General features: G+C 43.3%; 1 protein-coding gene across 1 annotated transcript; it reads right to left on the reverse strand.

Annotated features, from left to right (window-relative positions):
* Positions 1 to 1,876: 1,876 nt before the first annotated feature.
* Positions 1,877 to 4,020, reverse strand: LOC110763735 (uncharacterized). Its single transcript, XM_021966573.1, has 2 exons — positions 3,899 to 4,020; positions 1,877 to 2,717 (listed from the first exon to the last, which is right to left on the reverse strand). Exons 1-2 carry the CDS (start codon positions 4,018 to 4,020, stop codon positions 1,877 to 1,879), a joined length of 963 nt encoding a protein of 320 aa, XP_021822265.1.
* Between the last annotated feature and the right edge of the window lie 10,195 nt (positions 4,021 to 14,215).

A 14,215-nucleotide genomic window follows, 5' to 3' on the forward strand; every position in this document is an offset into this window, starting at 1 on the left:
CAAAAGAACAACAATTGGAAAAGGGAGGACGGTATGCACCCGGACTAATGAATCCAGTCACGGCCAAACAGTATATTGTAGTCCACACTGGATTCGACTACATTAAAGGTCGCGATCTCGTTTAATCAGCCACGGTGATCTTTAATGGCAATACCCCAATGGTTTTGGATTTATCGCCGATGAAACTGCTCATGACCACGTCTCTAGGGATGAGGTCTTCCTTTGCTTTGTCCAGCTTCATCAGGGAATATGGGAGAATATTGACCGTTGCATCACAGTCAACGAAGACTTTAGACACGGGTATTCCCTCTATGTGGGCCGAGATGTATAACGGCTTTAGGTGCCGGTACTTGTTCGGCTCGTTCCTGGGTATAATCTCGTTAAAGGCTATGGCTAGCAACTCCTCCTTTGTCTTCGATCTCTAATCAGGCTGCTCCTCAAACACATCATTGTCCAGGCTACCGCTTTGACCCCCTGGGGCTGAAAACTCGACCGGTAACACCAAGACCATGTTTATATTCACTTCACTCGGCTCCCGCGGGTTTCCTTCGCCAACTTCACCTTCAGTCGTGTGGCCATCCCTAGCTAAACTCCTATCCTCGGTCATCCAGAAAGTTCCCCCGCATTCTTCATCCGACGATCCCGACGCGGGTTCACCTTCGGTTTCGTTCTCAAGAAAGGGCTCACTGAAACCGCTGATCACAGGCTCCGTGGGCTCATCGATCTCATTCGTGGAGGCTCCGATTGCAGAGGTGTTTGGAACCTAGACTTTCCTTCAAGGATCCATCTGGCCCTGGTCAACACATCTCTAGCTGTGAGGTATTTGTCTAATCGGCCGACCCGAACATTCTCCTCGGCCGTCAAACCAAAGATGGCGTCGGCTAGGGTTACGATAAAGTATTGTCGAAGGTAACCTAAATCATCATTGTTTAAAGGGGCCTTGGTCTCCAATCTCTCCGAGTCGGGTTGGTAGGTTGCCGTTCCTTTGGCCCTAGCCTCTCGGTGTACCTAGTATACGGCTTTAATGGCCGGGTCGAAACCCTTGGTAATGAGGAGTCCCTCTGCTTTGACGTTCTTAAGGGCCAACTCCACAATTTCTTGGTTCTCAGGCACCATGTCGTATATGTCAGTAACCAAGCAATCTTTATGGAACTCCAGGAAGAAGGACAAACCGTTGGTCGAGAACGAGGGATCTCTCTCGCGGTAGACATCGATGACACCCTCATCAGATTTCTCTGGGGTCACAGCCTTTGGCTCTGTAGACACGGCTGCTGCTTCATGGGGGTTCCCATCTCGCCGAGGACGCCACGCTTTTGGAGCCTGGTGCCGGCCCCTTTCGTCGTAGAGAGGTCGGCTGGTACGGGTGGTCGCTCGTCTGCAAATGTCATCTTCTTCTGGTGTTTAGGGCCTTCGACCTGGTCCGACTGTGCTCTGGCCTGCTGAACTTGCCTCTGCATTCTCCTTATCCAGGTTTTTGTCAATGGCTCGGCCCTGCCCCCAGGCCGCGTGTGGTACCAATGATCGTCTTGCACCACCGGTGGGGCGACCTTCTCCTCTTGGCTGTACAGGACACTGGGAATCTGTGCCCCTAACCGATCAAAAACACCCTTGCCACCCAGCCGATGACCGTATTGGTCGGCAAATTTTTCTCCTGTAACCTAGGTTGGCCGATCTCATTCTTGCATCGATCGCAAAACACCAGCTCTGGTTTGGGCAACAGCTCCTTTCCTCTCGCCGGCTTTGGTGTTGACGTCAAGCTTCCTACCATGGCCTTAGTAGGCCAATGAACTTCCCTATATTCAGCCCGAAATTGGGCATTGACCATGTTGATGACAGGTGGAAGAAACGGCTCGGTGTCAACCTTCATGGCAGCCTTCTATGTGAACTGGAGTTTCTTTTCGTCTATCAGTTTCTGGATAACGTCCCGTAGAACAACACAGTTGTTGGTGCCATGGGACCAAGAGCTATGGTATTTGCAAAACGTCTTCCCTTTGAGTTCCTCAGCCTTTGGAATTTTATGACCAAAGGACAATTTGACCTTCTTTTCGGCCAATAACAGATCGAAAATAGCCTCAGCCCTTGTTAAATCGAAGGTGTAAGCCTTCGTTTCTCGGGTCGCAAACTTGGCGTGGGGAATCTTTGTTCGGCTGTTGTCGGCCTTGACAAGTTCTTTGCAGACAAACGGCTTGTCTATGCTGACCTCAGCCGAGCTCACCTCAATTTCACCGTTCTCGGCCTTGGCGAGACTATCTGCCTCGGCGTAGCCGATGACGGGATTCTTGTAATAAGTCCCTTTTGTAGCCGTTTTCTTCTGCATCTCTTCTTTCAACAGGGAAGCGTACCTATCCACTTTGTTGGTTAGGTCGTGCATGTCCCGGAACTCGATCCCTTGGAACTTCTTTCGGTACTCAAATTCTAGTCCTTCTTCAGCCATTTGGACGAACTCCCTTTTTGGTAGGTTAATCCGACACCAATTCCTGCATGTTTTAAACCGTTGTAGGTAATCACGGGGCGTCTCATCTGATGCCTGGCTCATCCTTGCCAGCTCGGCAACGGTTATCTCTTGATTAGTCTGGTAAAAGTGTTCATGGAATATCCTCTCCGTGTCAGCCCAGTCCCTCACCGAATTCGGTAAAAGGTTCATAAACCAAGAGAACGCAGCACCGGTTAGGGAGTGAACAAACAAACGAAGTTTCTGGGCGTCCGAGTCAGCCTCCCTGTTGGAAAAATGGCTCACATTAAGTATGCAAGTGAAGGAGGAAGCGACCGGTCGCTGGGTATTTGCGACCGGTCGTTTTGAAGCAGATTCGAAGTCTGGAGGAGAAGCTGGAAATCGTGACCAGCGACCGGTCGCAAGGTGCAAGCGATCGGTCGCTTTCAGACAGATTGCAATGCGACCGGTCGCCAGGAACGTGCGATCGGTCGCCAGACATGCTGTGTCGTTTTTCCATGCGTTTTTCAAGGTGCATTTCACATGTATTGGTTCCCTACCTAATCCCTCGGGCCTCTAAGGTGTGTTATGGGTTCTAGGAGGTTTAGCAAGGTGCTGGAAAAGCTGGAGCACCATTGAATGAGGATTGTTGACTTGTTTCAAAGAGTACCTACCTTATAGCTCTAGATAGGGTGGCTGAAGTTGCAGCTATCAATGCCTAGCCTTTGGTCTGCCCAAGTTGTGGTCCATGTTAGGTAACCAAGGGCAGAACGTGGGAGGAAAGAAGAAGTCTCTTCTGAAGTCCAAAGGCTTGTGTATTAAAGGGAAGAGGAAGCAAGACAGCAAATCGTGTGGTTAATCTCAAAGTTGTCAAGTAGCTGGGAGCTATTGTGTTCAAAGGGAGGTTATCTCACCAAGGGAGGAAGAGAGAGAGGGCAATCAGTTCAAGAGAGAGCTGAGTTGAGTCTTGAGTAGTCTAGACACCAAAGGGGGGAAACACCAAGAGTTGTGAGAGTGTTCACAAGTGTATCAAAGTGTTGAGCAAGGGGTGAGAGAGAAAAGAGAGCTTGGGAGAGAATAGAGTTCTAAGGGGGTTTCTTTGTAAACCAAAGTTGTAACTTATTCTTTCATTAGTGAATTTCTCAAGGGGATCACCAAGAGGATGTAGGCAATTGCTGAACCTCTAAAATACTTGTGTCACTTTGTGCTTGGTTGGTTTCTCAAGTGTGTGTGTGTGATTCATCCATTCTTGTGTGTGTCACAAAGTCCATCAACAACAAGATCATTAGGGGAGGGTGAGTTGAGTTTGTTCTCATTTCACAACACTCCCCACATTGGGCTGTGAAACGGCCTATGTGCTCGATAGAAGAAGTGTGCCCGTCTCCGGAGAACAGCATGAATTCAAGCAGTTGATAGTTCCGGGGGAGGGGAGTACAGTCAATCTCCGGGGGGTAAGGCTTGGTATACCTTGGTGCTTCTGACCGTCTTTGAGCCAGACCGTCCTCGATCATCCGCTGAACATCTTCGATTTGAAGCCCTTGTGGGGGTGGCTCTTGTCGAGCCGCAACCTGGTGCTGGGCCTGCTGCATGTCGCTTGAACTACAAGGCCGTTAGTGGTGGATTTTTGGGTGGTGCTCCGGCGCGTCGATGGGTTGCAACGGTCGTATGATATATGGGATGAATGGAAAAATAACCAGGATGGTGCTCCGACACCTTGAAAACCGAGGGTCGTATGATATATTGATGAACGGATTTTCCTACAAGTTGTCACTACTCCTAAGAAAGCAAGTAAAGGTAATGAAAATGCATTACAAGAAGATAAATGACAGGAAAATATAATTTGCTCCGTTGAAGGCTTGTGTTTGGTTTTTGAACCCTTTAAACGCAGTTGGAGCCCAGTATTTATAGAAGATATCCTGAGAAGACAAACAAGGCTAAAAATTTGATCCTCATGATGAGGCTGATCCAAGAATGGGTAGTCGAGTCAACATTTGGGAACGTGAAGTATGGTGGTGTGAACCCCATAAATCCCGGCCGCCGCCCTGATGGTGGGCTCTGCGTCTTGGGCCTTGGAGGAGCATTCAATGCTCTGGTCTGGTGGTTGGTGACTTAATCTTACAAGTCGTAAGATTTTCACACTTAATCACCCTGATTTTACTTGCCATATCCTGACTTCAATCACTTCCCTTCTTCTCTTGTGCATTAAATGCTCTCAGGCAGATCATGGGTCCTCTGCTGTAGTCAAGGGCGTTACTTCATTAAATGAAGTGTGGGGCCTCGATGCCACGTGGCGACGCCACTTGATCTTTCTGCTTTGGTCGTGTATGTGAGAGTATCAATTTCTTTGTTTATACCCACCGTGGTTGTGGCCGCGATGGGTTTCGCCTCCACGGCTCATCCTGATCCTACGAGAACAACGAACCACAACTTTGACGCGTTTGGCCCCTTTTTCTTTTCGGTGGGCGCCTTGGCCGAGAGGTCACTCCTTCGATCGGTCTCATAGGCTGAGATTTCTAGGCACAAACAGGAGCTTTTTTTGGCTGATGTTGGAAAGCAAGCGTAATATCCTCCTGCACTAAAGACTTTCCCACTTGTCTAATTATATATATAAAATAACAATATGAAAATTTGATGGTAGTATAATATACTATATTTATTTGCTTTCATATTACTAACCACTAATAAAAATGGACGGTTTCACCTTCTATATTTTTAGTGGTGGTTTTAACCCCGCATTTAATTTATTTACTGTATGGTGTAGGTTCATTACCTATACAATTTATTTATTGTATGGTGTAGGTTTGTTACCCATACAACAGTATTTATTTAAAAGTGTGGCGCGGATTTATCGTCCACACAACTGCCTTTACTTTTTATTTAAAAGTATGGAGTAGAATTAGTGTCCATACAAGCACATTTACTTTATCGCACATTTACTGTATTATTTAAAGTATGGTGCGAAATTAACATCCATACAACAAGCAATTTATTTTATGAATTTATTTTACCACACATTTACTTTTATTTAAAGTATGGTGCTGGTTTATCGTCCATACCAGCAATTTATTTACAAGCAATTTATAGCAATTTATTTTATGAATCAATTGTGTGATATGATGAGTTTTATAGTACATAGATCAAGACCAGAAGTTCCTTGATCCTCATCATACAACTACATCAGAACTTGAAAATCCTTGATGATGATAATGATATGAGAGCTGGTAGTCTCTCCGGTACTATATTTGTAAATAAGTGATCGGACTTGAAGATCCTTGATCCTTGACATGTAAATAAGGACTTGGAGTTTCTTGATTATGTAGTAGTACTGTATTGGTTAATAGTGCCATATGCATGAATAGTAACTATACTGGGAAATGTACTGTACGCATGAATATACATGTATTCATGACCTGATGAATAGTACCATATACATGAATAGTGACGTATACATAAATATTAACCATTTTGGGTAAACCGTCATTATATACAAAAAGGAACCTACAGTTCCTTAAACTCATGGATGAGCAATTAAATGAGATGCCAGAAGTTCCTCAAAACATGGACAATTATGTAAGGGCCTGAAGTCCCAAAATATGTACAGGAAATTATAAAAATGTCCATACTGTGAGAATATGTGATTTTGGCCTGAAGTTCAAAATTTAAGAATATTGAATGTTTGTACCATGAAAATATGTGATTTTGGCCTGCAGTTCAAAATCTGACAATATTGAGAACCTGAAGTTCCAACAGTTAAATGGACAACCCTTGAGGTATTATTGCAAATCATGGTACACCACATATTTCTTTGGCATAAGAAAATGATGAATTTAATAAAGTTCGATTTTGTTACAATTGACACCTCAAGGAAGAAATATATTTTGTGAATTCTGGTTGTTAAGAATACACCGTGAAATGGATAATATCAGGATAAACCTCAAGGGATGAATTGAGGCACCCACATATTTTGTTATATTATATGATCTGGGCCGAAAGCCCATGGATCCAAATATATGAGAGATCCCGAACCCGAAGTTTTGGGTATATAGTAGTTAATGTTCTTCACTACTATATTGCAATATTATGGCTTTTACTCAATTTGTATTTCATGCCCATTTGAAAAAGGCAAATAAATTTTAAAGTTGTGTTTAACCCGGGCCAAGAGTTCCGGACTCACATGCGTTGAAATATGTAATTTGAGAGGTTTGATGTGGTTATTTGAACCTATAAGGCATAAGGTTCCAAACTGTCATTTTGAAAAGACATAAAAACCACAGGTGCAAGTTTAAGAATTTACCCAATTATTATAACAGGAGAGGAGCATACAACAGATAGATTCTTTTCACCTACAAGGAAGGAGCAGGCTCCGTAAAATCTATAAAATTCCATTATGTTCTGGAAGCCTCTGAAGGAAGAGGACGACGCCTCTTAAGTCTAGCCATGAGCCTCTCGTGGTCTCACAGAATCTTTTCATTGGAAATCTGCAGCATGTCAAGCCTTGTCTGCGTATCAATGAAGTATGAACTCACCAATTCCAATAAAGCCTTATTTTCCTCTTTAAGTTTCTCAACCTCTTGTTGCGACTCATGAAGCGTCCCCTGAAGAGATGAATTTTCAGTGTTCAGCTCTTGAATCTCGTTTGCTCTGGCACGGAAACAATCAGCATGAAATAACACAAGTGTTTCTTCCATCCTTAGGTTGGAGAAACTTCGTTCAAATGTCATTCAAGCTCGTATTGGCTCAGCAAATCTAATGCAACGCTTGATGATCCAGTTATATCCTGCAAAAGACGACAGTAACAAAAGACCGTCATGGATAAGTAACTTAAACACCTAAAAAATCGAGATCCGCTTGAGTATTTCTAAAACATTACGCATCAAAGTTAAAAAACGTCGTCTTATTAAACATATTTTATCCAGACATAAACTCTTAACCCCAAAAACAACGACAACAGGTATGAAGCTACCGACGTAGAAAGTAAAGACGACGTTTTAACAAAATTGCCGTCGTTTTAACTGCTAGTTAAACAAGCCAAACTATTCTTAATCAGAAATAAATTTCTCGACGTATTACGACCTCATTTACTACGACGGTATTTATAATATTACTGTCATATAGAGTAATACAGAACCACGGCACTTGTAGCGTAGATAACGACGTCTAAATGTAAAAATATTCACATTGTATTTTTACTATATCAAAACGTATTAAGTTAGTACACCACAACGGTCTGTATAAATAAACGGTCGTGGTAAATGTAATTTACCACTTCATTATTTAGAATATAGTGTCGGGTTGTTTGTACCTAACCACGTCGGTTTCTTCACTTATAGTGTTGTATAATATTATTTTTCCACTTCGTTAATTGAAAAATACCGTCATCTCTATACCCTTTGTACGATTATCCTTCTCTAATTACGATCAACGATTTAAAAACCGTTTAGACGATGGTGGATTCCGTCTTCTATTTCGATTTCTTAAGTAGTGTCACGAATATCAATTAATTGATTTAGATGGATGGGTTATTCGTTTGAGGTGCAATATATATTATTAATTATATATGCATCTGTATGAAAAGTGTAGCACGAACTTTTAGATTGGTATAATGCCATTTGAATGCTATTTTTGAGACTATATGCACAGGCATGATTTTAGTATGCTATAGATAGTAACTGAATGTTGTCATATATTACCATGATGAAGCACTAATGAAGCACATACATTATGATCATAATAGCTCATATGTATGCTAGAAAGCCTAGAATAATCCAACGGGTGCCTAATGTTTCCCTTTTATGCAATACTAATTTTGGGAAAATTGCATAATATTTGCACCGAATTAAGAATTGCAATTATATTCAACAAAATTTGTAATTGGATGATCTATTTTGTATGACCGCTTACGAACTTATGCTACAGAGATCTTGTTGTTTATATGTACAGTGAATTAAAGTTATTTAAAATAAATAAATGTAAGCATATTGTATTTCATTGTCATTGAACTTTGTCTTATGAGGCGAGGCAATCTAAAGGTCTATTGCCCGCTACTGTGTTAAAGAGATCATATATTTATCGGTTAATCTAATGATCGATTAACCATTAAAGTGTATCAATTAATCTTATGTAATCGATTAACTATTACAGTTGTTAATTTAATTTGACATTCATATTATGAATAGTTTGTTAGACACCAAAGTGGCCAAGCTAGAACGTTCCTTGAATATCAAATTAAATGATAATTAATCAATTACTTGTGATTTAAGGATGCATATAAATGAAGTTGAACCTTATAATGTTTCCAAGGTTTCAACGTTATGAGTATATTGACTTTCATCATTCATAAGAAATAAGGATCACCCAAAGGTGGATCCGCTATTCATATGATTGGTGATATAAATTAGGTAACTTGTATATGTCTTATTTAGATTTGTTTTTGGATATCCAAAGATAACAAAGGTTTTCTAAATAGGAATATACATTTACCAATAATGTAAAATATATGCATTATAATTGTTAATTTTGGTATTGTCATAATTTATCCCAAAGGAGAGTTATGATGATATGTTTATTGATGTTTAGACTATATAAGTCGTATTTATGTTTGTACATATTGGTAACTCAAAGCATTAGTATTGTGAGCATATTATGAATTATGTTGCAATGTCACTTTCAGGTTCGCTTCATTCGCATGCTTGATTTAGTATTGATTTAATTTATCATTTTGTTGTGAACAAGTCCAGTATCACCAAAGTGTTCAGGGTATTGATCAGGCACTTCAAAATGAGAAACTCATTGATATTGCGTTACATCATTGAGGATTAAAAGACTTTCCATAAAGCCAAGGAAAGATCAAACGGATTGAGCCGTATGTTTATGCGAATAACTAGACATTGAATATAAATTGAGGTGGTGCTCCATTAATCTAAAAAAATGCTAAGAGTTCTTGAGAATTGTTAACAAGTCCATTACATGGACATTAATGGTTGACTTGCCATCGTGAAATTTGATGGTATGCGAAGCATGAATGAGTGCATTATTGAGCAGACTAATTTAGCGGCAAAATGAAGTCCTTTGGATGAAGAAGATAAATCAATTTCACTTATAAAGAAGGCGAAGCATTTACACAATACGATTCGAAAAGAAAGATAAATCTTCCGCTTTTATGTGTTTCAAATCAAGTTTTAGATGAATTTTCTTATGATGCTTGATGGATTAAGTTATGTGCTAAAATTCATGTTTCTAATTGTTCAACGCAAAGTTGCTTTTGATTCCACATTTTGGAATTATATATTCACTTTAATGGCCATCATTTAGATATATTGAAAGCATATTATATATGTTCTTACCGTTTCAAACCTAATTGGAATTTTGTTTGGAATTTGGCAATAATGTTTTATCCTTTAAAGTTTGATGATGATTGTTTCAGTCTCTTAAAGAATGCCTATTTGTTAATTGTGGTATTCTATTAATGATTTACAGAATTAAAGCATGATGACATTTTCTTTAAAAAATTTTTATACTTTGCATGATTAGTTTAGAAGTGACTCCTATTTGACAAATTAAAATTTAATGTTCTTCTGGCATAAATGACTGGTAATGTGTTCAGAGAAAGAACTGAGGGATCAGTAAGGAATGAGGTTCTTCTGAACCTATATTTTATTGATCTCTTACTGGTGTGTAAGTGTATTGTATTAAGGAAAATAATTTAAATACACCAAGAAAGATGCCATAAGAAATTTATAGCTAGTTGAAATTATTTATAAAACATGTGTCCACCTTATAATGCTCTGTCTTTTGGTTAGGGGTATGTGAAATAATTTATCGTTACCTATACCATTATGGATACATGTTCTTACAACAACTATTATGCTAATTGGGTTCCTATTAAGGCAGTTTCAAATAGAAATTATTTGAATGGCGGAAAGTAAGGAAATCCAGTTTGAGGCACCATTATGTTTTGGGTTGCTTAGTGGTAGTAAGAATTTACTACTCATATGAGAAGGAATTGGACCTTCAGAATGTTTTTTGGTTACCTAGAAAAGTCCAAATGGTGTAGATTTTATTATCTTAACCAGGGTATGAGATTATTGAAATCAATAAAGTCGTTTTCATTTTAAATGGTGAAATTAGTGGGAGTGGATAACCAAGAAAATTCTTTTTATGAGAAGTTAGTGTGCAAATTTTTGCATGCGTACTTCATAATGAAATTGTTGTTCCTAGAGTTATGAATAGTTTTAACAACAATGAACAACAAATTAATGAATAACTAATCACTCCATTATGACTGCTTCATCAGTGAAAGTTGTTTGTGCCTAATAAATCACGGCCAAGAACTGACCGAAGGAGCCCCTTTTCTCGGCCCTAACACTTGCTCGTGAGGCTAAAACACGGCGTTTCGCCAAGATGTCTGGCCTTCCTAAAAAGCAAAGGAAAAGTTGTGAATGCATGATCATCTCGGCCTTGATTATAGGCCGAGGCCGAAGCCGAACAAAATCACGGCCAAAGGCACTAAGGTCAGATCATCAAGTGGCAGCAGGGTCCCACGCTTCATTTAATGAAGCAATGCCTCTGTTTATGGTAGCAAACCCACTAACCACGAATAAGCATTTAATGCACGAGGGAAGGTGGGAAGTGATTGAAGTCAGGATTTGGTGACAGAAATCAGAGTGATTAGACGCAAACATTCTCACAAGAATTCTTGCAGTTTGAGAGATTGGGTCACCAACTATCAGAAACAATAAATGCGTCTCCACGGCCAGAAGCGCAGAACCCACGATCAGGGCGGCGGCCGAGATTCACCGGGATTTATGGGATCACACCACCATACTTCACAATCCCAAATGTCGATTGGACTACCCACTTGCTCTAATCAGGCTCCACCATGCAGATTTTTAGCCTCGATTACTCCTCCAAGAACTCTTCCTATAAATAGAAGGCTCAAGCTACATTCACAGGGTTCAAACACCAAACAAAAGCCTCCCACGGAGCAAATTATATTTTCCTGTAATGCACATTCAATATCTTTACTTGCTTTCCTAGGAGTAGTGTTAGTTTGTAAGGAAAATCCATTCATCAATATATCATACCACCCTTGATTTTCAAGGCGCCGAAGCACCATCTCTGTTACTCATTCACTCACCCCATATATCATACGGCCGCCGCTCACTGAGCAGCGCGCCGGAGCATTGCCCAAAACCCACCATCAGCACCGCCCCTAAACGGCATTGTAGCTCAGGCCGTGAACCTTACAGCCGATATCAGTTCCTCTCTCGGCTACAATCGTTTGATTAGAAGACGAGTTCAAACAGGCGCACTACTTGACCATTCTATCCACATCAACATCTCGACGCACGGTAGACCGTGCTGGCATGCCCGCGCACAACCGCACCGCATCCAAAAGCAGGAAGCCACGTGTTAACGCACATCCCTTCGGCCCGGAACCCCAGGCCGTGAGATCTGCGCAACCGACACTTTTGGCACGCCCGATGGGACACTTGTCAAAAACTTATGGTGGAAACTAGGGCACATGCAAAGCTCAAAAACAAAGTAGTCGAAATGACTTCTGAACTCCTGAGTCCACCTCACCAATCACTGTCACCGAGACCGAACATGCGGTCAGAACCTCGGCCAGCATCCCAGTGACGACGGATCGCACGGCCGAGTCCATACAGGAGCAAGCCGTGGTGGAAGATTTGATGTCTAAGCAGGCCCACAGGATAGAGACATCCTTTATGGCCGCGATGGACAGATTTTCCTCGGAACTACGGACGCTTTTCCAGGAGAGGACGCCGGCGACTTCGCCCGCAACACCTCCTAGAGCCGGACAGAGAGGCCAAGAGCGCGAAAGGATCGAGCCTTACGGCGAAAGCAGCAGCCTTGGCATCTCTGGCCGAACCCAAGCGTCAGGTTACGGTCAGCATTCGTTGCCGCCGACGAATAGCTGGGGGCAGTCCCAGCCCACATGGGCGAGCCCCGGACCAACCTACCCGGCAGAGACGGCGTACGGACCACTCCACGCGTTGGCCGTATCCTTGGGACAAACCAGTCCCACGCATTTCGCGGTTCAGCAGCTAGGCCCAGTTCACACTGCGGCCGTCCAGACCCACCCTGGCCCAAGCAGCGCGACCGCTGCTTCATCACAACAGTACGGTCAGAGGAATCCGACCGTTTCGCCCCCATTGCAGGCGTCGTTATTCCTGTTGGGCTCCCACCTTCATTACGGTTCGGCCATTCCGACGGTAGCATACACGCACCCTGGCCAAACCCATGGCGCTCACCTGGCGCCAGCCAGCTCGGCCGTACTAGCCGAGCCCCCTGTTCAAATGGCCCAGCAGATAAGGCCGCAGAACGATGTGCAGCAGGTCCCGCGGCCGTATGCGACCCAGCAAGAAGCCCCCCCTCAGGGGCTCCTATTCGAAGATGTCCGGCGAATGATCGAGGACGGCTTCGCTCAGAGGCGACCGGAGGCGCCAAGGTATACAAAGCCGTACCCGCCGGAAATTGACCGAACCCCTCTTCCCCGGAACTATCGATTGCAAGAATTCGTGCTGTTCTCCGGGGATGGGCAGACCTCCTCCATTGAACACATAGGCCGCTTCACGGCCCAGTGTGGAGAGGCCGATTCAGACGCACAGAAGCTCCGTTTATTTGTTCACTCCCTGACCGGCGCGACGTTCTCATGGTTCATAAACCTTCCGCCGAATTCGGTAAGGGATTGGTCTGATATGGAAAGAATATTCCACGAACATTTCTATCAGACCAACCGACAAATAACGGTCGCCGAGCTAACAAGGATGAGCCAGGCGTCAGACGAATCACCTCGCGACTACTTGCAGCGGTTCAAAACATGCAGGAACTGGTGCCGCACGAACCTACCAGAGAGGGAATTCGTCAAGATGGCCGAAAAGGGGTTGGAGTTCGAGTACCGAAAAAAATTCCAGGGGATCGAATTCCGAGATATGCATGACTTGATCAACAAGGTGAACAGGTACGCGTCCTTGTTAAAGGAAGAGATGCAGAAGAAGACAGCTTCAAAAGGGACTTACTACAGGAATCCCATTGTCAGCTACGCCGAAGCAGACGGCTCCGCAGAGGCCGAGAACGACGAAGTAGAGATGAGTTCAGCCGAAGTCAGCATAGACAAACCATTCGTCTGCAAAGGACTTATCAAGGCCGACAATAGCCGTACAAAAATTCCCGACGTTCCGAGGCGAAGGGCAGACGGGGGGCAGCAGGGGAGGAAAAGCCATCTGACTATGGCCGAACGGCCAAGTCGTGAGGTTCAGCAGATATGGCTCCCCGGTTTTTGGAAGGGCTACAATGGGGGCCACTAGAGCGGGTTAAAATGAAGGGGAGAAGGAGTCGAGGAGGAAAGAGACCCAGGAATCACTAAGCAAGTGGAGAGGTTCAGAGCAGGAGGCGTTTGAAAGAAAAATGAAGGAAGGCAGGGATTTTATACTAGCACTGGAATTCAGAACAGGCGGTGTGATTCTCGAAAGACGAAATGGCCTGACAACGCACTCGGGGCACGCGAGGGTGTGTCTGAGACCTAGGGGTCGACGTTTCGGCTGGTGAGGTAAAATGATGGCTCGCACAAATTGAAAGCGCAATGACGTGTCAGAAGCCCAGAGGCCGTCGTTTCATTTGACGAGGCGAAGCGACGCCTCGCGTAAGTCTGGGCAATGATAGCCTGCACGACGTGCTTGGGCATTGAATGCGCTTGGGCATTAAATGCGCCGACTAGCCTGCGCATTTAATGCACCAGTTGTCAATCACTTCTGAAGGAAT

This window comes from Prunus avium, chromosome 7 (genome assembly GCF_965620075.1).
Source record: "Prunus avium chromosome 7, drPruAviu1.hap1.1, whole genome shotgun sequence".
NCBI classification, from domain to species: domain Eukaryota; kingdom Viridiplantae; phylum Streptophyta; class Magnoliopsida; order Rosales; family Rosaceae; genus Prunus; species Prunus avium.

Excerpts from the sequence above, each read along its gene's own strand:
- LOC110763735 (XM_021966573.1), bottom strand. The coding sequence starts at position 4,020 with ATGCAGCAGGCCCAGCACCAGGTTGCGGCTCGACAAGAGCCACCCCCA. Across the intron at positions 2,718-3,898 it reads AGACGGTCAGAAGCACCAAG|GGAGGCTGACTCGGACGCCC; the intron begins GTATACCAAGCC and ends TTTTTCCAACAG.